This window comes from Rhinolophus hipposideros, assembly GCF_964194185.1.
Source record: "Rhinolophus hipposideros genome assembly, chromosome: 22".
Taxonomy (NCBI): Eukaryota; Metazoa; Chordata; class Mammalia; order Chiroptera; family Rhinolophidae; genus Rhinolophus; species Rhinolophus hipposideros.
The window spans coordinates 1002296-1027085 of record NC_138068.1 but is presented as its reverse complement, the minus strand read 5'-3'; the positions used below and the strand labels follow the sequence as shown (position 1 = coordinate 1027085).

Sequence of the window (24790 nt, the reverse complement as noted above, 5' to 3'; positions counted from 1 at the left end):
GAGGACACGCACTTTGCCCCGAGGTGAGCTGTCCAAGAAGCCAGCCAGAGTCTGCAGAGAGAAGGGTGTGTCAGTACAGCTTGCACACTTCCGTTTATTGGGGTGCCTCCAAAGATGATGTCAGAGAACAGTGGTGGACCATGAAATGAAAGCACCTGTTCTGAGCCTCCCTGGGTGCCCTGACGGGCAGCAGTGTGTCCCCCAGAGGGCCACGGGGGAGCCACTGGGACTTGGGTTCTTTTCCTTCTAATTGTTTCCTCTCCAGACAGAACTTATTGAGTTCAGAATGTTCTAGGGCACTTTATCAGGCTGCCTGATTCTCAAAGGCTGCCACGGCCATGGGTGCCATTTTCGGCGTCCTCCTGCCCCTCCTAATTCCTCTATCCCAAGAGGAAGAGTCAGCTATGGAGGGCAGACCCAGGCTGACCCCAGTGTCGGTCGGTGCCTGGAGCCTGGGCCAGATCTGTCATCCCCCTGGGTACCCCAAGTCTCAACCCTGCCCCTGCGGGCAGGCTGCACAGGGTGGGGTCTCCAGGCACAGGCACTCCCAGGGCTGGGATGTTGGCTTTCGATCTACCCTTCAGATTGTGCCTGTGCATGAGTCTCGCAAGAGGATCCCAGGTGGGGAGACCCTTGAAAGAGAGGACGGGTTTGGTGGGGCCGACGGGGAAGGGCCATGAGCCCAGGCTCCTTGGGTGGCCCGGGGCCAGTGTTTCCCAGAGGTTGAGGGCCCCCGTGACATGTGGGCAGGAGAGGCAGTGTCCAAACAAAACTGTAAACAGCGATGAATCACAGAGCGAGAGCTGCTTCTTCCTCCCTTCTCATTCCACTGTGCTGACCACATCCAGGGGACGGCTCTGTTCCCCACAGCCACCCTCACACCTGGCTGGCACCAGCCACTGTCCTTCCCAACAGGGAGGAAGTGGGACTGAGGCTCAGCACTCTCAGCAGGCTAGAATTTAAGACCGTTTTCTATTTTCTTTTATCTATTTTTATGGTAACCTCTCTATGGTCATGACACAGATTTACCTTTTTTTAAAAATGAGCTTACCCTTTTAGTAAAATACATGAATTGTTCAAAGGAAAAGCATGGTGTTAATAACAGTTTCAAGGAATCAAATCTAAAACGAAGTTTGGGAACACTGAGTCCAATCCTGCTCCGACATTTGAAATGCTTTCAGAGCACCCCCATTAGAAGATTGGCTGGCCCCGTTCACACGCCTCCCCTGACGGGGAGCTCACTCCCTATGGAAGGCATCCCCGGTGGGCTGGGAAATGCTGCTCCCAGCAGGTTCCACACCCGAGGCCAGGGCTGCAGAGTGTCTCAGTTCCCTTTCCTCGTGGGGTAGTGGGGGGCAGCCTGTGCTCCTTCCACCCCCAGCAGGTCCTTATCCTCTCAGAGGCGCCTTCTCTACCCCCAGTTACAGCTGGTTGTCTTTTTCTCTTAAAGGGCAGTTCCAGGAATGGAGGCCAATACTCTAGGTGCAGCTGGACCTCACCCCAGCTTCCGGGAGGAGAGACTCACATGGAGACAGCCTGGGGCCAAAGGACATCAGCAGGGACTGCCCAGGACAGAGCGAATGGGCATCAACCCCATCCTCTGAATAACGGGGAATGTGGACATGTTCCCATAAGGCCCAGCACCTCCTCCTCTCCTCTGGGACTCCCCTCCCCCAGCCACATAGGAAGAGGCCTGCCCCCTACACCTCCTCTGTGGTCCCAAGAGCCTAGCCTGTGTGTTCCCTTACCAGCCTCAGGTCACACGTTGGTCATTTCCTCCTTACCCAACTTATCTCAGGATCCAAACACACACACATTTTGCAGACTTCTTTTAAAATAAACTCATTTTACAGAAACCGAAAAAGAAAAAATTGTGGAGTGCTATTGTGATCAGCTGTTAACACCTTAACTTGGCAACCCCTGTGAGCTCCTCCGTAGGCCGACCTCAGCCCATTTTTCAATGGCCATTCCAGGAAGCACTATCAGTAGTGCCATTTTACAGATGAGGAAACTGAGGCGCAGAGAGATGCAGTGTGTTCCAGGTCACACAGCAGGAATAGTGGTAGTTCAGCCTCCTGTCGCCGGCCCTGTGCCTAGTACTCCCTGTGGTCTGACATCAGCGTTGACGTCAAGAGGAGGATCGTTTTACCCAAAGGGCAACAGGCGGGGAAACCCTGCATTCCCCAGGTGGCCCACGCCCACGGTAGGCGTAGGCCCAGGCAAGCCTAAGGAGGCTCGCCCAGGTGGGCCTGGGAGCCAAACCAAAGCCGACAGTGAGTGCGACCCCTGCGCCTCCGTCCCGGCCCCCATCCGGCCCCCTGCGTCCTTCCAAAGGGTTAGGGCAGGAAACTTCACTCCCTCCCACGGCCTCTCCCACCGCCTAGGCCCCACACGCCAGGGCTCCAAGTGCGAGTCAGTTCGGAACTGAGTCGCGGCGCGGCCTTCCCCTCTCGGCGTCCGCTTCCCAGCCTTCCGCCGGTTGCCCCATGTGTGGGGTCGCGGAGGGATTGGTCAGCGGCAGCCGCGAGGGCGCCTTTGGTGGGTTCCGAGGGCGGTGGGCTCCCGGGCGATGGCCACCTGGGAATGGAGCGGCGTCGCCATCCCGGGCCCCGCTCCGGCCCCCGCCCTCACGCCCCCGGTCTCCAGCCCCCCCCCCCCGCGGCAGCCGGCCCCGTCCCGCGCCCCCCCCCGGCTCAGCGCGCTCCGCACCCGCCGCGTGCTCCAGCGGCTGTCACTTCAGTGGGAGGGCCGGCCCACCCGCCAGGCGCAGCCATTGGAGGGAGTCGGTGAGCGCCGGGGGCCGCCTCTCCACGGCGGGGGCGGGCCCGAGAGCGGATGAATGAAGCGGGAGTGAGCTGCGGGCGGCCGCCAGAGCGTGGTGCGCAGAGCGGCGGCCAGGACCGGGACGGTGAGTACTCCCGGGAGCGCGGGCAGCGGCGGGCTGGGGGGCGTGGAGGCGCCACCCAGGTGCGCCGGGCCCCGACCTGCTGACGTCAGGAGCGCGGCAGGTGCCCGCTGCCCTTGGGCGGGGGCTAGCGGGATGGCGGGGCGCGGGCGGGGCGGGGGCCCAGGGTCTGCGGGGCGCCCCGAGACCCTCCGCGGGCCGGAGGGCGGGACCGAGCGCGGACCAGCGCCCCACAGCCCGGCTGCCTCCGCGGGGTCCGATGCAAAACGCACCCCTTCTCGCCGCCGGCTCCCCAGGCGGGAAACCTTTGAGGAGGCGGGCGGAGGGGAGGGGGCGGGTGGGGTGGTGGGTGGCAGGGGCTCAGGCGCGGATGGATGGAGCGGCCAGGGCGGGTGGCCGCGCGCGCACGCAGGCGCAGGCCACGTGGGTCGGGCCAGGGACAGCTGCGCTTCCCGGAGCTGCCTGCTTGCGGCAGGCCCCCCACCTGCGGTGGATGCCGCGGCCGCCGCCGCTGAGTCAAGGAGGAAACCGTCAAGTCACAGAACTTTCTCGCGGGCGGCCGGGCTTTGTTAGCGCCATCAGCGAGCGGAGCGCGGGCGGAGGCGTCCCCCTGGGCCGGGCTGTCCCCCGGGCGTACGGGTCTGGTCCCCAGCTACAGCGACGCCGGCCGCGCCCCTGTCCCCGCCCCATCACGCGAGGTCCCACGCGGAGCCGCGGAGCCCGGGTGCAGGCGGAGAGCGGGAAAGGATGGAGACGACGGTGCGGCCCCACCCCCGGGGCCGGGTGGGCGCACTGGGCCCCAGACGGGGAACTGCGAGGCATACTCCGGTACCTGCACTCGGAGGAGGCAGCTTCGGCCGGACGGAACGGGGTGGGGGAGCCCGCTGGGGCAGTGGGGGCAGTGCCGGGGCTGGGGAAGGATTGGCGGGGGGCGGCCAGCTGGCCCTGGACCCCCAGGCTTCCCAACCCAGAGTGCCTGGCGCTGCCTCGCGGGGCGGTGGTCCTTGGCGTCCTCGGAGCCTGTAGGACCCTCAGTAGTTTTCCACAGGCAAGAAGCCAGCTTCCAGTCTCGGCTCCTCCCCCCTGCTATTTAGAACTTGGGTTTCCTCTGTCTAATCAGAAACTGAGTGGGGAGCAGGCTGGGACCGTGAACTGTGAGCTGCGGCGCTGCGGATTTTACTCTGTGCAGGGCAGAGCAGTGGACCTCAGGACAGAAAGCACCTGGTTTTACCTAGCTCCTTTTATGAGCCTACAACAGCAATAATAATGAAGACAACAGCAGCTGTCTACTGAGCACTTAGAATGTGCCAGGCTCTGTGCTAAGGGCTTTGAGCAGCATCTAACAACCGCCAGAGGCAGCCACCATGGCTCCCATTTTGCCGATAAGTAAACTGAGGCATGAGTGGTTAAGTGACCTGCCCTCAGTCACACTGCTAGTCCAAGGTGGAGAGGTTTGAATCCAGGTTTGTGTGACTCCATACGTTTACAGCTGTGTTCCTGGGGGTGTGTGGGAGCAGGCCTGACAGAGAAGGGTCCCAAAAGGTGGGCCCCCAGCTAAGCAGACAAGAGCCTTTGGCTGGTGGAAGCAGGGAGGACGCCTCTCAGAGAGGGAGCCTGCACAGCCAGGCTTCCTATGTGCCGCTGGAGGGAGGCAGGAGGGGCACTTTTGCCAGACCCCACACTCCTTCCTGCCCCGCATGGGGACCTGTCCTGCTTTCCTGCTGGGCAGGGCCGCAGGCGCTACCTGGAAACTCTTCATGGGGCTGCTTCTCTCCCGGGTGTCTGTGACCTAATCTGTGGTTCCCTCAGTGTGGCTCCTGAAACAGGTGCCAGGCAGGTCCCAACCAAGTCGCTCCGTATTGCCACTGTGAGGGGCTGGGCACCTGGAGTCAGGCAGGATGATGGCCTGGTGCGGGGGCTCTTGGGGCTGACCTGTTCCTGTTAGAGCACCTCATCTACAGGGACTCAACTCCCAGAGCCCGGCTCTCCTGGCCTTGGTGGGTCCTGGACTTGAAAAACCCACCATGCAGGGTGGGTTCTCAGCCAGGCTGCGTACCTCTGGCTTTGAAACAGCTAAGGTTTATTCTGCTCGTTGTGAAATCTAGTTCACTTATTGGGCTTAGCACGGTCTCTACAATACTCTCCACCTGGAAGTCTCCGTGAGTGTGTGTTCATTCCCCAGGTCAGCTTGGCTGAGCAGTCATGGTTTCATGGACGCATGTGCCCAGGAGGAGCGGCTGCTAGTGGTTGAGTCCCTCAGCCGCCCCCCGTGGGCAGACGAGAGCTTGGTGCTGGCACACAGGAGAGACTGGGCCGGGCCAGCTGGCCTCTCAGGGGACCCAGAGACTCGGGGGCCATACTCCTGCTTTCTCATTGCTTTGGCCCACTGAGCTGTGGACAGAGCCCATGAAAATGTCCCCTCTCTCCAGTCACGTGGCATGGCAAAGAGCCCAGTGTCTGCTTTTGGAAGGGGATGTTCAGTAATCCTTAGAACCTCGCGGCCGCTTTTGTTCTGGGACATTCAGCTACTCATGTGGCCTGGTGTGGTCGTGGTGGGTGTGAGGGCTGACGGGACAGGACCCGGCCTCCACCATGGTAGGTGATCTGACAGGCCCGCTGGGATTCCACTGGGTATGAGGGCACCAGCTCAGGCCTCAGGTGAGCAGGGCCCTGCTGGGGGGCAGAGGAAACCGGCCTGGCTGCCTGCACACTGGACCCCTGGTGCGCTGATGGTGAGGACTCTTCCTGCTGCTGGCCCTGGCTCCGCCCTCAGCCTGCTGTCCTCATTTCCCCTCGGTGGCTACGGTGCTGCCCTGTTTCCACCAGCATTACACAGAATTAGCCTCTTGGACCACCTTTCTGGGGGCAGGTGGGCACTCTCACAAACCATGTGTCTTTTGTAAAAGCCACTCACGGTGTGTCCAGGCAAGGCCCACCAAAGACCAAGCATAGGGCGGGGCTTACTGACCAAGGTCCAGCTGGCTCCACTTATGGGTGTCCAGAGAGTCGTGGGCTCCTAGGGCATGGGGCTTCAAACAGGTCTTCTCCTCCATGTGAGCCGGGCTCCATGTGAGATCCTCACCCAGGGGAGCTGCCTTTTCTGAGTGGCTTTCTTATCCAGCAAACCTTGGAGGTACCTCAAGCATCGCCACTCGGCCTGAGCCCCAGAGGGCTTGGGACCTGCTGGGCTGAAGAGAGCACCTATCCCCACCCTGGGCTTGTCTGGGGTTTATGCGTTTGTTGTTGGCAGGTACTAGTGGCCTAGGAGGTCACCTGGAAATGGCCGAGCCCAGCCTGTGCCTGGGCAAGCCTGTTGTGTAGACAGAGCCTGCTTCCCCCAGCATCTCCAAATCCCATGAAGGCCTTCTGTAAGTCTGTGTTTCTCACAAGCTTCAAGTGGTGCCCGGACCCATTTTGAATAGAGGGGCCGGTCCTTCACCTCTAGGGCTCCTCCCCATGACATCACAACCATTCCAGTGGGGAAACTGAGGTCAGAGAGGCTGGAGGCCTGGCCGAGGTGGGAGTACCTGCCTGGCTCCGAGGCAGCCTCTCTGCGTCCCCTCTCTGCCTCCCTGTTGTCCTGGAGTGGCACAGGACAGCTTGTTTTGTTTTCACCTCCATGGATCAAACGTTATGAGTTGGAAAGACAGTAAGCTGGCACAGGCCCCCCTCCCAGCTCATCCCCCCTCCGTCCTCCCCATGCTCTCGGAGGATAAGGGACAAGGGTGGGAGCAAGGCTGTCCGTGCTGACAGCAGGACACTCCCTGAGGGCCTTTCCGGCTCTTTCCCAGACAATCCTCCGTTGTTGACCTCCATGCAAAGCAGCTCTGCGGTCACCAGGTATGCAGATTAGGGTGGACTGGGCACTAGTTCCTGCCACACCATGTCACATCTGCTCTGTAAGCAGCTTTGAGCCTCAACTTCAAGAACTGAAAACCCCCTCCAGTCACCCACTCAGGAAGAGACACCAGGGTGGGTCTAGAAGCGGAGAGAAGACAGCCGCCTGGAGAGTCCCATGGGTGATGGGGGCAATGACGGAAGGTTCTAGGGAATGGGGGTGGGGACAGCCGAGGGGAGCCAGGGGCAAGGGCTGCCGTATCTGCGTGGGACATGTCACAGTGGTACAGATGGTGGCTGCCAGCCTCAGAGCCACCAGGTGCAGCAAGGAGGGAATTTACTGGTTGGCACTTTAAAAAAAAAGGAGAAACGAAACCTGTGAGTCTCCCCTGAAGCCAAGTTCCCAGCAGGGTTCAGGATGGAGCCTGGAGTGCTTGTAAGTGAAGGGCACGGCTCGCCCCGCCCCAGACCCAGGCCTCCCGGGAGGCTTAAAATAGCCCTCCCAGGAACTCTGTTTCCTACCTGCTCCACTTTGCAGACAGCCTCCGACTAGGAGATGGAGTGATGCCCGCATTAGGGCCTGCATAAGCACCTAAGGAAATAAGTGAGCCGGTGAAAACCACTCAGTCCTTTACTGAAGCTGGGAGCCCAGTTCTCACAGGCTGGGCTATGGCGAGCCACCCCCAGGGGCTCCTGACTTCTCAGAGTGCAGCTGGGGGCCTTGTGAGGAGGAGGGTGGAGGAGGGGAGGAGGAAGTGTGGGGGAGGGGAGGAGTGCGGGCCTGGGTCTCTTCACAGCAGGCTGCAGACCCCTCAAGGTGCAGCTGATGGGCCAGGGCGGTGTGTGGACTTCGGAAGAGATCTGTGTTCTCCTCCTGAGACAGCTTGCGTACGTGAGCACATGCGCACACATGTGTGAGCACACATGCACGCACACACAGCCTCGCCCACCCCACGAAGCCCCAGGCTCAGAGTCCACGTCACCCGCCCTGCTCACTGTCCTCACCTGGGAGACTGGCTTCCCGCCTGACGCCTGACTGGGGTAGGACTGGCTGGAGGACGTGACTGACCCCCCAGTGGGCTCCCCAGCTTGCAGTGCTGCTCTCTGCAGCTGGAGGAGGGAGATATCTCCTTCACAAAGGAGGGATTCTGCTCGCTAAGCCAGCTCAGGCTTCATGAGGGCTTCCTCCATCTTCCGACCGCTGTCCTCCCTGGAGGATGAAGGCAGCAGAATGGCAAGGAGGGGATAGGCAGGTGCCCCTGAGGCACCAGGCAGAGCCACCAGTTGGGACCCCGTAGCCAGAGCCCCCGCAAACTTTGTCTCTACAGGGTTGTGGGGAGCACGCGTCCGGATGGGTCTATAAGGTGGGGGCAAAGGACCCCATCCCCAGATGGTCTGTGTGTACGTGGGACAGGCTCAGCTGGTGCCCAAACAGGCCACGTGTGTGAGAGCAGGAATTCCCCACGGTGCTCAGGAGCAAGGGCCCCTCCTTGTGGCTGGAGATTCTGGTCACACAGCCCTGTGCTCACGCAGGATCCCCTGGTTGGGCATGTTTCCTTCCGAGGGCCCCGCACCCCCTTTCTGATCCAGACACACTGATAAGGCCCCACACCTTTTAGAGAAAGGGCTCCACCTTCAGACGGGAACAGCCCTCGGAGCAGGGCAGCACAGCTGCAGGCTGAGGGAAGGCGTACCGGGTTGGGGGGAATGGGCTCACAGATGAGGTGGGAGCCAGGGCACGCCTCCGCTGCAGTGGGTCTTCTGTCTAAAATAGGATCTTCAATTTGCTGGTTTACAGGTCTGTGATGCGTGTGATTCTAGGTTGAGCTTTATCTGTGTACGTCAGAGACTCAGCTTTCAGTTCAGGTAAAGCTTTGTCGCTGACTTGGAGCTGTTGGGACCACCCACCACTGGTGCTGTATTGCTTTGCAGTGGCTTTGTTTTCAACTAGAAAGTTCTGTTTCTTTGTGGCCATTCCTAATGATGAAAGCTAGCAGCCTGGCGGCCTCCTGAACCCTGCGGAAGGGCTGGCCCTCTGTAACCAGTCCTCTGTCCCTGTACGAGCCGCGCCCAGAGCCCAGAGCTGAGGGGGAGGGGTGTGGGCCGCTGTGGGCAGCCAGCATCTTGGTCCTCGGTGTGCAGATCACTTACTGGGAATGCCCCCTCCCCACCAATAATTCCTGAGGTCCCAGTACTGACCCCTAAACCCCACTTGCCACTGGGTGGCCTCTCTGAGTGCCCGGGGGCCTTCAGCCTGGCTGGGGCTCCTTCCCTGGGTACTCTCCAGTGTCCTGGGGTTTGTGTGTGCACGTGTGGTGGTCATGTGTGTATGCACATGAGTTGATGTATGGATACGTGTGTGTGCATGTGTGTACACGCATTGAGGAAACATTCTAGAGGGGAGCACCTCCTCATTTCCCCAGAGTGGCCTCTGGGCCTGGGAATTTCCAGTAGGTCACGCCCTCCGCCTATTTCTCCATGTTTCTGCTTCAGCAGCCCATCGAGTTTCGGGGCAGGGGCATGCCACAGCCGTCCTGTCCCGGGGCTCGCGCCTGTCACTTTCCATGCCGTCCACAGCCGTCCCAGTGCTTCCATCCACTGTGTGTGCGGGATGTCGTCGAGTGATGGCCAGTTTGGGCAGCTCTCTGCTGTGTGAGGACCTGTGTAGAGTCTTCCTCTAGGAAGCTTTGACTATTCTCTTTGGGCCTGTCTTTCTAGCTCTCTCATAGCCCAGCCTGGAGTACCAGTTCACAGAGGCGGTGGCACTATAAATAAAATGCTGGCACCAGGAACAGGCCCTAGGGAATGGCTGGTGGTTTCTGCTGTCTACCCACACCTTCCAGATTCGGCTGCGGATAGCCTCGCAGTACCAGTTTCCAAAGTAAACAGCAAGCCCTGTGTGTAAATGCCACTCCATTGATCACGGTTCTGTCAGTAAAATGATGGCAAGGACAGTTGTGCTACACACACATGGGTCTGAAGCCAGATTGTGGCTGAGTCCTCTTTGCCACTGGCTGACAGTGTGGCCCTGGGCAAATTGCTGACCTCTCTGGGCCCACTTCCCTTACCTGGAAGATGGGCGATGTCCAGGTGTACACGAGTGACACGCACAGAGGGCCTGGGAGTGTGTGATGTCACCGTGAGGACGGTGCTCAGACAGCTGTGAAGTGGGGTGCTCCCTGCCCACTGGCATTTACACCCACTGCCCGTCCCTGGGGAAGGCCAGAGAGGAGCCTGGGTGAGGCTTAACTTAGCTAAGAGGGCACAGTCCAGAGCTCAGAGGAGCATGGTGGTGGCCACTTGCCTGATGTCTGCGGCCTTGGTGACATGGCTGCTCGGGCAGGGCTGAGGAGCAGAGGAAGGTCATGATGGAAGGATCCAGAGCCCCAGCTTCTGAGGCTCAGTCCACAGGGTGTGGGGGGTCACTGTGCCACTTCAGGAGGGGGCCAGGGACAGGCAGGGTCTCCAAATGCAACACTGACTCCTGGACCTGGGTGAGGTCCCACCTGGGCTTCTGCTCCCATTGCTGTTGGCAGGTTCCCAGTTTGTCTGTGAAGACCCCCACCAGGTCTGGTCCCAGAGCTGCGATGCTTCTGGGGAACAGGCCCTGCCATGTCCGCCCTTCCTCATTACCCACCCCCTCCAAGCTCGGGACTCAGACGAATTTCTTTTTCACACTGAAGGGCTCAGAAACCTAGTAGGGTGTGAGTTTGAGGGAGGAGTCAGGCGGAGCTGTGTGGGCAGAGTACCTGCACAGGGTCTTCTCTCAGGCACCGGCAGCTGCAAAGGCAGAACGCACAGCTCAGCCAGCGAGGCAGAGGTGGTGGCATTGGTGCAGTCAGGCTGATCCAGACGCTCGCACGGCCTCTGAGCCCGTCCTGCCATCTCTGCTCTGCTGTGAGGAGAGGACGTGCCCAACCCCCAGCCAAGCTGTTGGCTGCAGATGTGCTTTCCTGAATGTGTGGGTCCAGGTGGGGCCCTGGATTCAGGGAGGGGGCTGGTCAGGGAGGGTTCAACCCCGCCAGACGGGGTACCAGGCAGCCAGAGCCATCGACTGCCCCAAGGGACTGGGCAGGACTGCAAGCGTATTCTCGCTGAGATATGAATGCAAGGTCGCTCACCAGAAATTTTTCTTGCAGAACAAACCGTCCACTGGAATACCGTTTGGCAAATTCCGTTGCTGTCAGTGTCACGCCCTGGGTGGCCATGCCCCAGCACACGATGGGGGACAAGCCCCTTGCCTCGATGCCGCAGCTGGTTTTCCCCAGCCCACCCTTGGCCCTGGAGGACGGATGTGGCCTTACCCCACCCAGCAGGCGGGCATCTCTGGGCTCGCCCCTGGGCCACCTGCATCCAGTGGCCCACAACCCCCTGGGCTCCAGCAGCCAGCCTCTGTGTGAGCCACCGGCTGAGAAGCGCAGCCCCCGGGCAGCCCGCGAGGTGCGCTACGTGTCGGCAGGGCCACAGAGCATGGAGTGTGGCTGGTGGACCTTCGCCCCCAAATGCCTGCAGGCTTTCAACACGCCGTGGGGCTTCCTGCTGTTCCTGAGCGCGGCCTCCTTCCTGCAGGGCATGACGGTGAATGGCTTTACCAACACGGTCATCACCTCCATCGAGCGACGGTTCGACCTGCACAGCTACCAAAGTGGCCTCATCGCCAGTAGCTACGACCTGGCCGCCTGCCTCTGCCTCATCTTCGTCAGCTACTTCGGGGGCAGTGGACACAAGCCCCGCTGGCTGGGCTGGGGCGTGCTGGTCATGGGGGCGGGCTCCTTGGTGTTCGCCTTGCCCCACTTCACCGCCGGCTCCTACCAGGTGGAGCTGGACCAGGGCATCGGGACATGCCCATCCAACCGCAGTGTAGCGTGTGGGGACAGCACCTCGGGCTTGTCCAGCTACCGGCTGGTCTTCATGCTGGGCCAGTTCCTGCACGGAATGGGCGCCACGCCGCTCTACACGCTAGGCGTCACCTACCTGGACGAGAACGTCAAGTCCAGCTACTCACCCGTCTACATTGGTGAGTGGGGCCGGCGGGACGGGGCAGCATGGTGATGGCCGACACTGGCCTGGCCCCGTCTGAGCCCTTATGGCAACTTCCCCGTTGGCCACACATGGACACATGTGGCCCCAGGTGGGGTGGCAAGTGAGCGCAGGCCTGCGTTTGGCCTGGAGCATCTCAGGTGAGGACAGTGGTGCTGGCTGACCTCAGCCCGACCCCCCAGGTGCGTCCTGAGGGTCCCTGAGTGCACGGAGTAACTAGTCACAAGGCCGCTCCTACCACGTCAGCCTGACTGCCCACAGGGCCTCGTGCAGAGCCTACCGCCTTCACCCCCACACCCCCATAACTACCTGGGGAGGAGATTTCCAAGGTTTTAGCCTCACCCTGCCCGCTTCCCCCGTCCCTCCGGCAAGGCCAGGCGAGGATCTCGCTCAGGGACTGGCTGGTATCCCAGCGGCCCAGCCACACTATTAGCTGACCTTTAGCTTCCTTACTTCCATCTCGCACTCTTTCCGTCTAAGTCACTTAGCGGTTGCCATCCTGGGACGAAGGGGGCATTGGGGCGACATCGCTCCAGCGAGGAGATGTCCCACCAGCCAGCCTCCCAGGGCCCTTGCTGCACATCCAGCCCCGTTCCCCGGAGGCTGGGGGCGGTCCATGGTGCCCTCGTCCTGCACAGCCAGGGTCTCCGGACCTTTGCTCTTCCGAGGGCAGAGTTCCAATGGCACCAGCAGCTGGCTCTAAGGGAAATTTTTTTAAATCCCCTTAAAAATTTGACACGAGTCGGATTTCAGATTCAGTGCATGGATGAAAACCCTGATTTAAAGGGGTCTCTCCCCAGTGGGGGGCAGACAGGCGCAGATTCTGACTGTCCCACACAGGGAGCTGGCATGGCGGCTCCCCAACAGCTCTGCTTCCCTTCCAGCCATCTTTTACACAGCGGCCATCCTCGGCCCCGCGGCTGGCTACCTGATCGGAGGCGCCCTGCTGAACATTTACACGGAAATAGGCCGACGGTGAGTGACCTGGGCAGGTCCTGCCCTCACAGAGAAGTCGCCACACTCTCCAGGCAGGAGGCCCCGCGTGCCCACAGAGCAGGATCCTCAGCAGCCGAGGGCCGCGGCCCCAGCAGGAGGACATCCAGAGCTGACCTTGCTCTGGCAGGCCTGCAGGGTCTGTGGGTGTCTTTGAGCTCAGGCCTAGGGAAGGGGACGGTGCGGCCGGATGGCTTGAACTGAGAGTGGATTTTCCTGCTGCCAACGTCAGATTCTTTTGCATGCATTTTTCCACACTAAGCAATTCCCCAGTTCTCCCTGGACACCAGCTGGTGTCCCAAATTCAATCCAGCATCAGCACAGAGCCCACAGGGTAAGGGCTCAGTCCCACTGACTGCCCCCACTAAAGATGCCGGCCACAAGTCGTGGGTCCCCAGTGCCAACCCAGTGCCAACCTCTCTGAATCCCTTTTACGGAGGCCTCATTCCATAGGTGTGATTAATTAAATCATTGGCCATCAGTGGCCAACGACCTCCCTGGAGGCCCGGCAGTGGGGCAAAAAGTTCCAACTCGCTAATATCACGGTCAGTCTTTCTGGCGGCATTAGAACAGACGACACCCCTATCACCCAGGAAATCGCAAGGAATTACGGAGCTCTGTGCCAAGAACCGTGGCAGAGACAAATCTGTACTTCTTATTCTGTCATGTTGTGCTTCTTCCATTTCCTTGTATCTCTTGTTCGTGATACTAGTTCTTGTAAATTTGAGCAGGAGAGAGAAAGACAGAGAAAGAGACGGAGAGGCTGAGAGGGAGGGAAGAAGGAACGAAGTGTGTCCCCCGGCCGAGCGGGCTCAGGGGCTGGCCCCCGCCCCACGGGCGTCACCCATCGGGGTGGTTCCCTAAGGTCTGCCGAGACGCGTGCTGGGCTCTGCCAGCTACACCTTGGGCTCTCTCTGCAGATGGCCTGTCTCTCATCGAGGTTTCTAGTGCTCTGACCTGGTATAAATGCCACCTCTGGCCTCAGGTTGACTAAATTGGGTGTCAAATGTGCACGTTCTGTGCAGAGAGTGCAGGAGGTAGGTGGGGCTTGTGCCCTCACTCTCCACCCTCTCCCCCGGGCCTGCGTGAGCCAGCAGGCAGAGGGACGCCCTGCCCTTTGTCCTGGCTGTGTGTGATTGGGACACTGAGTCCGGGCGCCTGTCCCCACAGGACGGAGCTGACTACCGAGAGCCCGCTGTGGGTTGGCGCCTGGTGGGTGGGCTTCCTGGGTGCTGGTGCTGCCGCCTCTCTCATCGCTGTCCCCATCCTCGGCTACCCGCGGCAGCTGCCAGGTGAGTGCACCCTGCCCCAAGTGTGCCAAGCCCTCCTCCTCCTCCCTCCCTTCTGGTCATTTGGGACACTGAGAGACACAGGACACTGAGGGTCCAGGTCTCATCCAGTGGTGCCGCCCCACCCACTCAGGGGCCACAGAAGATGCCCATTTCAGCAGGGGGAGGGAAGCACCCCTTTCTTTTCCCTCTGGTTCCAGGTTGTGCCACTGGCTCTGTCCCCCCTCCTGTTCCCTGCCAGCCGGCCACTGTGGTGCATGCCCACTGGATATCTGCTCCACACCCTCTTCCCGCTGGACGTCTGCAGACCTGGGAAGGGCAGGGCCTTGGGTGCGCCTTTGGTCCCGGCCTCTCGCCGACACCTCTGTCCTTCCAGGCTCCCAGCGCTACGTGGTCATGAGAGCATCTGAAACACACCAGTTGAAGGACAGCAGCCACACAGCGGCCAGAAACCCCGACTTTGGGAAAACCATCAGAGACTTACCTCTGTAAGGACCTTGGGGGGATGGGTCGCGTGCCGTGTGCCTCTTATCTGCGCCTGTGTGTCCTGTAGACCTTTTGGGGGCCCCACATATGCTGAGTCTTGGCCCCAAACTAGGAGTATCCACATGACCCTCCAGGGCACAATGTGAACTCACGGCTCCTAAACCCCCTTCATGACCCCTGGTTCCCAGGGACATGCGTCTGACCCTCAGACTGTTGCCCGAGTTGCCCCTACCCAGCCTCAGCCCCTCGCTCTGAGCATTCCATTAGGTGTCAGCTGCTCCCGGCTCACGGGGCTCCAGGCCGGTGCTGCCCTCCCTGCCTCAGGGTCTCCGAGGAGCACGAGGGAGCAGGCCCAAGCCCGGTGTCCGCACCATGTGTGTCTTCTTCCCTCCATTTCCTCCTCCGTGTGGAGGACATGGCCTTTCATTCTTCTCCTCCTTCAGTGTTGGGACAAAAAGAGCCTGGCTGCCGGGGTCTCAGAGGGACGTGGGGCCTGAGGCTCCTGGCTGCCCAGGGACCTTCACAGGCCCGGGCCGTCCGTGGGCCCCCCCCCCCCTGTCTAGTCCTTGGCGTCACGGAGTGTCCACCGGCCCCTGCGGCACCCTGAGCCGGCAAACGGCAGCGTCTAACCCTAACCCAGGAGGACCCTGTTTTTGAGTTGGGGACGTTTGGACACAGACACACACAGGAACAATGCCCTGTGAGGATGGGGGCAGAGACCGGACTGGACCATCTGCAAGCCAGGGGCACCACAGATCACCAGCCGAGCCCTGGAACCCAGGGAACAGCCCGGAGCCGGGCCAGGAAGTTTATGCCCAGGCTTCATTCCCCAAACCAGTTGCTGGTAGTAAAAATAACTCCCGGAACACGTGTCCTCTGTGAAGGTCATGACTAGTTCCCTGAGCAAATTCAACAGAATCTCAGCCAAGCGACCTGCAGGCCGAGAAGAAGAAATGAGGAAGTTTGCATGCCACTGGGGAGAGACACATCCCTGTGTAGCCAAGGCCCCAACGCCTGGGCAGGTCTGGGCAGGGCCAGGAAGGGACCGGCCGCACCCAGGGCACGTGTCTTGACAGACGCACACAGGACCCGAGAGCTGTGCCGGCCAGGGAAGATGCTGGGGAGGCCCATTGCCCCGGCCCCGCAGCCACACCCACTCGTATTTCCTCCACGGCCGCCTTCTGTCCTTCACGGGCGTGGGACCCAAGGAGTTGACCCGAAGAAGCCTTTCCAGCGCTCAAGTTAGAAAGTCAGTGTTTCAGGACTTGAGTCCCCCATTGGAATCAGGATGGGGAGCGAGGCCTTGTGAGCCCCGCTCCAAAGTTAACCAGAAAGAGTCCCCTGTCTGAAAAACCGAGGGGGCGTGTCCCTCGCTAGTCACCTCCCGCCAGGCCTCCTGCTCTGAGGGACGTGCTCCGAGGCCAAATGGCTCCATGGCACGGTCTTCCTCCTTAGAATCCAATTTATTGTTGGCCTGTGTCCTCAAAACGAGGAGCTTTGAGTGTCACGGTGTTCAAAGTTGCCTTGACAAGTGCTGAGAGGTCCAGCACTGATCTCTGACCTAAGCGGGTTCCCTCTGGTGTGAGGGCGACGGATGGGTCTGTGGAAGCCGGGTCTCGAGGGAGGAGACCAGTAAGGACACGTACAGCAACTGCTTCCCTGTGTCACAGCCCTCAGCTGCCACGGTGGCGACACCGAGACTGTAAGCGCAGCAGACCCATGTCAGAGCTGCTCCAACTGTCTCCAGACGATAGTCATTTATTACAGGGTCTGCTGTGTTGGTGCTCAGAGCGTCTTGTATGCAACCCACGTCCCTCACCACTTCTGGGGACAGGGACACCACCCATCAGCAAATACCTGTGCTGCGCCTGGCACCTAACGCCTGGTGGCTGAGAGGGACGGGGACAGAGGAAAGCCGTGTGCGTGCTGGGCGCCTGGCTGCCCTCGGAGGCCACGCCTCTTATTTGCAGACCCCAGGGCCGTGACTTCTGCGTTTCCCATCTTGAGCTCTGCCTACTGCACTGTCCGGAGGGCTTTGTCGGTTTTGTGTCACACATGACATCTTCGTACTCTGAGCGTCTTCCACGTTTAAACAGCGTGCTCAGGCACAAGCACAGCTCCAACCCCTAACACAGGGCAGGACCCCAGGCCCCCCGAGTGACTGGCCTTCAAGAGCCTTTGTGCTCGTGCCACAAGCTGACCGTGGCCTGGGGCCGAGCCTCGCCCTCTGTGACACTGATGAAACAGTGTCAAGGCCACCTCCCCAGCGAAGCTGCAGGGTGTGACGTGGACACCTCCAGGCTCACAGCCCACGTCCAGCCCTCCCGAAACCATTCTGCAGAGTCAGCCATCTCCTCCAGTGAACACCCTCTCCCCCTAGGCCCTGCAGCCGGACCCGAGGCCATATGCCCGGGCCGTCCAGGGCTCCGAGCCCACTCAGTCCTCCGAAGAGGGTCCAGGACGGTCCACCAAAGAATCAGCAGGCCAGGTCCAAGCGACCAATGCCAAGACCCTTCCTCAGGCTGCTGGCATCAGCCTGACCCCCGTGCACAACAAGCAAAGCTGGGGAGCCAGCCATGCCCACCAGGCCTCCTGGGAGGCGCCTCTCAATCCAAATCTGCAGGGCTTCCCCTTCCCCGGGCTATTGGTTGAGGAGGGGCTCACCCCTCAACGCCCATTCCCCTTTCCCAGGGGCCTGTCCAGTCTGGGACTTGGTGACAGCTGTCCCCAGAGGTGATTAAACACTGTCGCCGGTCACTCAAGGTCTCTCGTCATGCTGAAGCCAAAACTCTGGACAAGGTGGTTTTTCCATAATCAGTGACAGCAGTTTTTACAACAAGCCACAGCCTCAGAATCCTGGTGCCAGTTTTTTACCTGCCATGGCCCAGCCTTGCACACCCTCTTGGTTTCTGTAGAATGAATGTGGGGTGTCCCCTTCTCAGCTCACTGGCACCCCACTCAGCTCTTCTCTCAGAACCGGGGCTCCTTATACTCAGATGGGAGGGGCGATGGCCTCAGGCACTGTGGCTCGCTCATGCCCTGGCTCTGGCCCACTCTGACCCTCTGTCTCTTCTCTCTGGTCTCCTCCCCCCCATCCAGCTCCATCTGGCTCCTCCTGAAGAATCCCACCTTCGTCCTGCTCTGCCTGGCTGGGGCCACCGAGGCCACCCTCATCGCTGGCATGTCTACGTTTGGCCCCAAGTTCCTCGAGTCTCAGTTCAGCCTGAGTGCCTCAGAAGCGGCCACCTTGTTTGGTGAGAAAACTCCAGAGCCTGGGGGTCCTCTCTTCTTGTTAGTTCTCAGGCGAGAAGGGGTCCTTGAGGGTGTCTTCTGGAAAGGCCTAGGCAGCACTGCTGCACGTGTGGTCCAGCCCAGGCGGGAGAGTGAATGTAGGCTTTTATACAAACGATGTCACTCGCGGACCTGATCATGTTTACAAGAGCGGGCTGTCTTTTTCCTGCATGGCGTGCTGACCGGTCTCTCTGAGGATCCTCCGAGTGGGACCGCGCTCTAGCTTGGGGGGTGAGCCGGTGGTGGGCTCCAGCTCACCTGTGCCACCGGCTCACCAGCGAGGGCCTCGGCCTGCGTCACCCCTGGCTTACTGCAGGAAAGGTTTGGGTGGCAGCACCCCAGTGGACACTCAGACCCTTCGGCCTGACCGTCACTGTGAGCCAGGGTCTCTCAGGACCATGAGGCTGGAGACCCTGGACCTGCCTGGCTGCAGGCATTCTGTGGCGAGGAGGTTGGCCCTCCCAGAAGAGTGAGGGCCCTGTCAGACCCCTCCATCTGCCACTGCTCACAGGGCAGCCATAGCCTCGCCGAGAACATGCCTGGCAAGAGGTGGGGGCGTCGTTACAGCGCGGCGGTCAACGCCATGTGTGGAAGGTGGGGTGTGTGTGAGCAGCACCCAGGCCAATCCAGCTGTGCCCACCCCTCAGGGCTCCATTTCCTGCACAGGAGGCCCCACCCCCCTTCTCTGACTAATGGCCCTGGACACCCCTCCTGGCCTGGCCTCTCAGCTGACCCCACATGCCCAGAACCCCACCAACAACAACTGCCTCCCCTTTCCTACAGCAGCCCCTTCTCCCTGCAGCAATGCCCCCCTCCTGGAATAGCTACATCCCCTGGATTCCCCCCTCTTCTGCCCCCAGAGCTGGCTTTGGTCACTGCTGGGGAGATGGCCCCACTGCCCCTTGGAGCCCCTACTCCCATCCTGGGATCCCTATGCCAACTAATCTCAACTTCATAGTAAAATGGCCATGGCTGTAGGCTTCAGGTGTCCCCCCACAGCTGGGCTGGGCAGAGGCTGTGGGCTGGGCAGGGTGCTGGTGACCTCTGCTCCTCCTGCTCCTGCCCTGGTTCTGGGCCAAGGCTCCGCCGCAGCAGAGTGGTGGCTGAGAGCTCCAGTCAGGGCCATGGGCAGGGACGGGGGTCAGTCTGTCTGTGCCTCAGTTTCCCATCTGTAAAGTGGGGATCATAAGACATGATGGGTTAAGGACACTTCCGAGCCCCTCCCTGAGCCTCGCTCTCTCCCACAGGGTACTTGGTGGTACCGGCAGGCGGCGGTGGCACCTTCCTGGGTGGCTTTTTTGTGAATAAGTTCAAGCTCCGTGGCTCGGGCATCATCAAGTTCTGCCTGCTCTGCACCCTGACCAGCCTGCTGGCCACCTTGGTCTTCTTTACACACTGCCCCAACGTGCCCATGGCGGGTGTGACAGCCAGCTACAGCGGGGGGTAAGGCCACCAGCACACCTTTTGGGCGCAGTGGTCCGAGGGGGTCGGGGAGGCCACTGTTTGCAGCAAGGACAGTACCCTCTGTGGGGTGTACATTACACCAATTGACAGTCACTCATAAAGGGCCCCTGGGCTGTGGCCCGGCTCTGAGCCTCAGTTTTCCACCTGTAAAATGGGATAATAATAGCCCAGTCTGTATCTATGTGTTGACCTAGAAAGTGGCTAAGGATCAGCCCCATGTGTCACTGTGTCCTGGGAATGTGAGAGGAACAGCCCGTCAGGTGTTGATTTGGGATAATCTGAAATGGAAGCAGGGGACGTGCCCCAGGGCCCAGCCAGTCCTCTCCCGGGAATTCCTGGTGGAGGTGATGGCGAGACTGCAGAGCAGAGGTCGTGGTGACTGTCAGGGAACCACGGTCGGGAGCATCTAAGTCAGCGGAGAGTGGACTGGCTAAACGGCCAGTGTCCCCACATGCAGGGCTCTGCCACCACCAAAGGGAGGACGTGGGCCACCTCCAAGACACAGTGTTGAGCGGGGAAAAGGAGCAGGGCAGTGCGTACAGTGTGGTCGGTCTGAGTAAAAAGAGGAAGCGTGTGTGTCTGTGATCACTGACGTGCATGGGTCAGCGATCTGCCCGTGTGCGGCCGGGGCCAGTGTCGTGCGGACTTCCTGTCGCGCTCATTTGGAGCCGTGTGGATCCACTGCCTGTCCAAAACACAAGCCAGCTGGGGGGTGCGTTGCACATGTGGTTGGAAAGCAGCGCGGGGCTGGGTTTGCTCTGCTGGGAGAATTCCCAAGGCTCCTAGGAGCAAAAGGCAATGTGTGAAGCTCCATTCCATGTAAACCCGCAGACCTGGGCCGGTGGGGACGAGACCCGAGGCTGTCCCTGTGTTCGTGGGCGCCCCGCCTGGCTCTGGCCTGCGCCCACCGCCCGAATCTTCCCTTCTGCAGCCTCCTGCCCGAGGGCCACCTGGACCTGACAGCCCCCTGCAACGCCGCCTGTGGCTGCCGGCCAGAACACTACAGCCCCGTGTGCGGCTCCGACGACCTCGTGTACTACTCACCCTGCCACGCGGGGTGCTCCGAGGCGGCCGTGGCTGGCCCGGGCGGCCAGAAGGTGAGTGCAGCCGCTGCCCACGTCCCGGCCATTGCGCCCCGGACCCTGGGAGGGCCCCTGCTTCTTCCTCCTGTAATCGGTGCTGTTGTTGCGGTCCTCAGGTGTACCGAGACTGTAGCTGTGTCCCTCAGAATTTTTCCTCTGGTTTTGGCAGTGCTACTGCAGGGAAATGCACTTCAACTTGTCAAAGAAAGCCCCTCCTTCTGGTTTTCATATTCGTTGTAATTATCTTTACATTCCTCAGCAGCATTCCTGCGCTAACGGCAACTTTACGGTAAGCCTCGGGCCTGGGTTTCACTGCGCTCCAGAACCTTCCCTTGCAGCGTGCTAAGGTGGAGCTCTGCAGATCCTGCGGGGTGCCTGCCAGGCCCCCGACAGCAGTGGCAGGAAAGAACCATGCCTCTGTGAGGTGCTTGTCACCTGGGGAGGCGATCATGCGGCCTGGGGCTCGTCAGGACGTGGCCTGTGGCTTGGGGGTATGACTTGGCGAGCAGCCGCACTTCCCTGTGCGTGACGCTGTGTTTCCCCATTTCAGGTGTGTCTGTGACCAGCAGAGATCCTTCGCGCTGGGAATCCAGTGGATTGTGGTTAGAACTCTAGGTACTGTGCAGTGTGAGGAAGTCCTGGATAGTGGTTCCCGGTGTTCACTGCACAAGGGCATCTGGCAGGTGTCTCCTCACCAAGCCGGTGTGCGTCCCTGCACGAGGGAGGCTGTGCCCGCCTGGGGAAGGGTGCCATTCCCTAACCGTCCACTAGAGGGACCTGTGGCCGGTTCTTTGCCCAGAGGGTGCCTTTTCCTCATTAACACAAAGGCTCTATGGGGGTCAGAGGGCATGGGGAATCGCCCGGCCAGATGCCAAGTCCCCAGAGAAGGCACATTTAAGTCCCCCCTGCACCCCCAGAGAACACCAATGGCCGAGATCAGCTTTCTGAGAGCCCGGGCCTTCCGGGTCTCTGGCACTGCCCACCACACTCTTTGCCCTGGGGAGCTGGGGTTCTGAGTGGGCTTCTCTCTGCAGGTAGCATCCCGGGGCCCATTGCCTTTGGCTGGGTGATCGACAAGGCGTGCCTGCTCTGGCAGGACCAGTGCGGCCGGCAAGGCTCCTGCTTCGTGTACCAGAACGCGGCCATGAGCTGGTACATGCTCATCGCCGGGCTGGTGTATAAGGTGAGAGGAAGGGGTCCGGGGTCTCCTTCCGCTGGCTGGGGGTCCGGGCACCCCACCAGGACCTTCCAACAGTTAAGTCCCCCAATCCCAGGGGCCGAAGGCATCACTCCTGCTGCCTCCTGTGCAGAAGAGGTGTCTTTCCACGTTTAGAGCTGTTGTTGGGCCCCTGGTGAAGTGATGACAGCAGAGGGGGCAGGAGGAGAGCAGGCCAGGGTCATGAGTGCCTACAGCTCACAGCTCCGGGCGTGGGGAGCAGCCCCCTCCCCTGCCTTCCAGCCTGGTGGTTTACCCGGTGGCGCTGGGCAGCTGAGGCTTTGCAGAAGTAACCCCCGGTCCCCTGCATAGAGCAGCCTGGCCGCCCGGCACACGTTGGGCCAGGTCAGCATGATACGTCTGTGAGCAACAGAACACTGATGTGCCTTGGGCACCATCCCGTTTCTAGCCTGAGCCTCTGTTTCAAGCTGTGTAGAGAAACTTCCAGTGTAACTCTTGGCAGATGCCCCTGGGGTGAGGCACAGAATTTGTTTTGAATTCTGCCCCTCCCACTGGAGGAGAAGGCACAACACCTTCCAAATAAAATGAAATCCCAGGGCCAGAGTGTCTCCACTTTCTTCCTTGGGCGGAGGGCGGACTCAGGAATGGCCCCCTGGCAGGAGCCTTTTCCTGAGGGGCCTCAGAGACAGGAGTCGCAGCTGAGCCAGGTTTATCTCCCTGCACATTAGGTAAAAATAGCCGAGTGTGACAAGGGATCGTGAGGCTCTACAGAGCAGCACTGGGTCAGTTTTAAAGAGGCAGGCCTTCCCGGGGAGCTGGCCCTCGCTTTTCCTGTTTGTGCTCCATGGCCCCTGCCCAAAGCAGCAGGCTGGTGCCGGGGTGTCTGCCTGCCCAGGGAAACACCTGCGACCTTGGCACAGCTAACCAGGGCCACAGTGGTTAGGATGGGCTTGTACAGCGTGGGCTAATCCTAGCAGGGGGGCAGACAGGTGCACCCCTAAATACCATCCCAGGAATTCGATCACTTTGCAGAGTGGAGATAGTCTCACCCATTAATGCAGCTTCAGGCCCGTCAGCCCCAAGATGCTCCAGGAAGCACGGTGGGTGTTTCTGCTAACAACAGCATTTATGTGTTAAATGTGTGCACATGTATACCGAGGTCAGTGCACATGCTCCCACAGTCCTTTTCAAGCCCGTATGTGATCCCTGTCATGACCAGTGACCCCAGAGCGATGGTGCTGACCACCTCTGAGCTAGGTTCCTGGGGCCACTGTGACGAAGGACCACAAACCAGGTGGCTTAAAACCAGGAAAGTATTTTCTTAGTTCTGGAGGCAGGAGTCAGGAGTCTCAGATCAAGGTGTCACCGGGTTGGTTCCTTCTGGGAGGGACTCTGAGGGAGGACCCACCCCAAGCCTCTCCCCTGGCGTCAGGGGGGCAGCTGGCAGTCCTTGGCTTGTGGACACATTGCCCCATCTCTGCCGCCATGTTCATGTGGCCCCGTACATATTTGTGTCAAATCACTCTCTTCTTCCTTGCAAGGACACCAGCCATGGGACTGGGCGCCCACCCTCATCCAGTGATCTCATCTCGAAATCCTTAACTTAGTCTTATCTACAAAGACCCGACTTCCAAGTAAAGGTCCCGTTCACAGGTTCTGGGGGTCAGGACTTGGAAATGTCTTTTAGGGGGACACTGTTCAGCCCACAACAAGTCCCCCCCAGTGCCTCTGGTTTTAGTCAAAACGCTGATTTCCATTCCCTCATGAACAGTATCGGTGTCCAGGCTGGGGCCTGGCTAAGCAGGAAAGGCGGGTCTTCTCGCCAGAGCAGGCGTCCTCAGGACCTCAAGACGAGCCCAGGTCAGGTGGGGGCTCAGAACTGCGAGTGTTGGGGCCCCCGGGTGGGCAGCTCCCGTGGTCCAGTAGCTCCATCCAGCAGCTCCTTTCTCTTCAGGTGCTGGGTTTCCTTTTCTTTGCCATTGCCTGCTTCCTGTACAAGCACCCCTTGAGGTCTTCCCACGGCCTGGAAGCTTCTCTGCCCAGCCAGTCCTCGGCTTCCGACAACCCCACAGACCTCCAGGATGCCTCCTCAGCCCTCCAGCTCCAGAGTGACGTCTGATGGCCCACCTGCCACTCCAGGTCTGGGCCGAAACACCATCCAATTTCACCCCAGAAGGGCTGAGCCATCACCAGTGGCTCGCCCAGCACTGAGGACCCTTTGAAAATCTCCCATTGAATTCTGGGGTGCCCAAACCAGGGGTCACACATGTCTGAGCCTCAAAGGCAGCAAGGAGGAAGAATGCAAGACACATCCAAAATGCACACAGCAGGGAGCGGGCTGAGCGACTGGTTCAGAAGGAGCAGGGCCAGCGGTGCCCACCCTGCCACTGGACCCGTTCCCTGAGGGACATGGCGCTGCCTCTCTTCCCTCCCCTGCCTTCCCCTCCCCTGCCTTCCCCTCCCCTCCCTTTTCCCAGCCATTTCACACTCTGTGGCTTTTCCTCAGCGGACGTAGCCAAACAGCATCGATGGAACTCAGGAGCCCTGGCTACATCTGCCGAGATTTTAAAAGCCTGCGCAGTCTTGACTTAACTCCGTTGGTAGCTATAAAATGTGCACAGACCGAGCTGAGACGCATCTCATCTCCCTCAATTCTTTGTAAATGGCTGCTGTGGGAGGCTGGCGGTGCCACAGTTTATCAGTTGTGCTATGAGGTTGGTGCACACCGGGCTTGCACACGTTCTCACCGATGGTGCAGACACTAGTGGTGCCACTTGGTGGAAAGTACAGAGCGCTGTCGCCCACCGTGGGGCGCTGGTGGCCCGGTGGTACCTCTGATGGAGTCCACAGCTTTGCAGCTGCGGCCCTTGACTTCCTGTGTTTGTCCTGATGGAGGGGAAGCTGGCGTGAGACCATTTCCTGTGACCCTGTGACCAGCATGGAGCCTTCAAACCTGCTGTCACCGCCTGTCCCAGCAGGGGAGCAACTTGCATAAGCGTGTCTTTACGGACCCATATTTTGCATAAATACTTATTTATAGAATTGTTTTTTACCTGATCGTGTGGTGGGCAGAGGGCACATGCAGCAGGCACCTGGAGGGCATTGTCGGGCTTTTCTGGGATGTTTGCTCCTGGATGTCCTCAGTTAAAATTGTGTGTAAATATATTTTAATATTTAAAGCATCTCCCAGTGTGCTTTATTCTATGAATATGCAAACTTTGGTAGT

General features: G+C 60.1%; 1 protein-coding gene across 2 annotated transcripts; it reads left to right on the top strand.

The window, feature by feature from the left end:
• Positions 1-2835: 2835 nt before the first annotated feature.
• Positions 2836-24745, top strand: SLCO4A1 (solute carrier organic anion transporter family member 4A1; the record flags this gene model as incomplete). 2 transcript variants are annotated; one of them, XM_081033974.1, is made up of 12 exons in its annotated part: positions 2836-2912; positions 10882-11759; positions 12667-12757; positions 13946-14067; positions 14441-14552; positions 17650-17804; positions 19089-19284; positions 20237-20402; positions 20504-20676; positions 20938-21002; positions 21422-21570; positions 23519-24745. In XM_081033974.1, the coding sequence occupies 12 exons, from the start codon at positions 2836-2838 to the stop codon at positions 23681-23683; spliced, it is 2349 nt and encodes a 782-aa protein (XP_080890100.1). In that variant the 3' UTR covers positions 23684-24745. The 2 variants fall into 2 exon arrangements, with proteins under 2 accessions (XP_080890100.1, XP_080890099.1); XM_081033973.1 differs by having other exon boundaries at positions 2877-2908.
• Between the last annotated feature and the right edge of the window lie 45 nt (positions 24746-24790).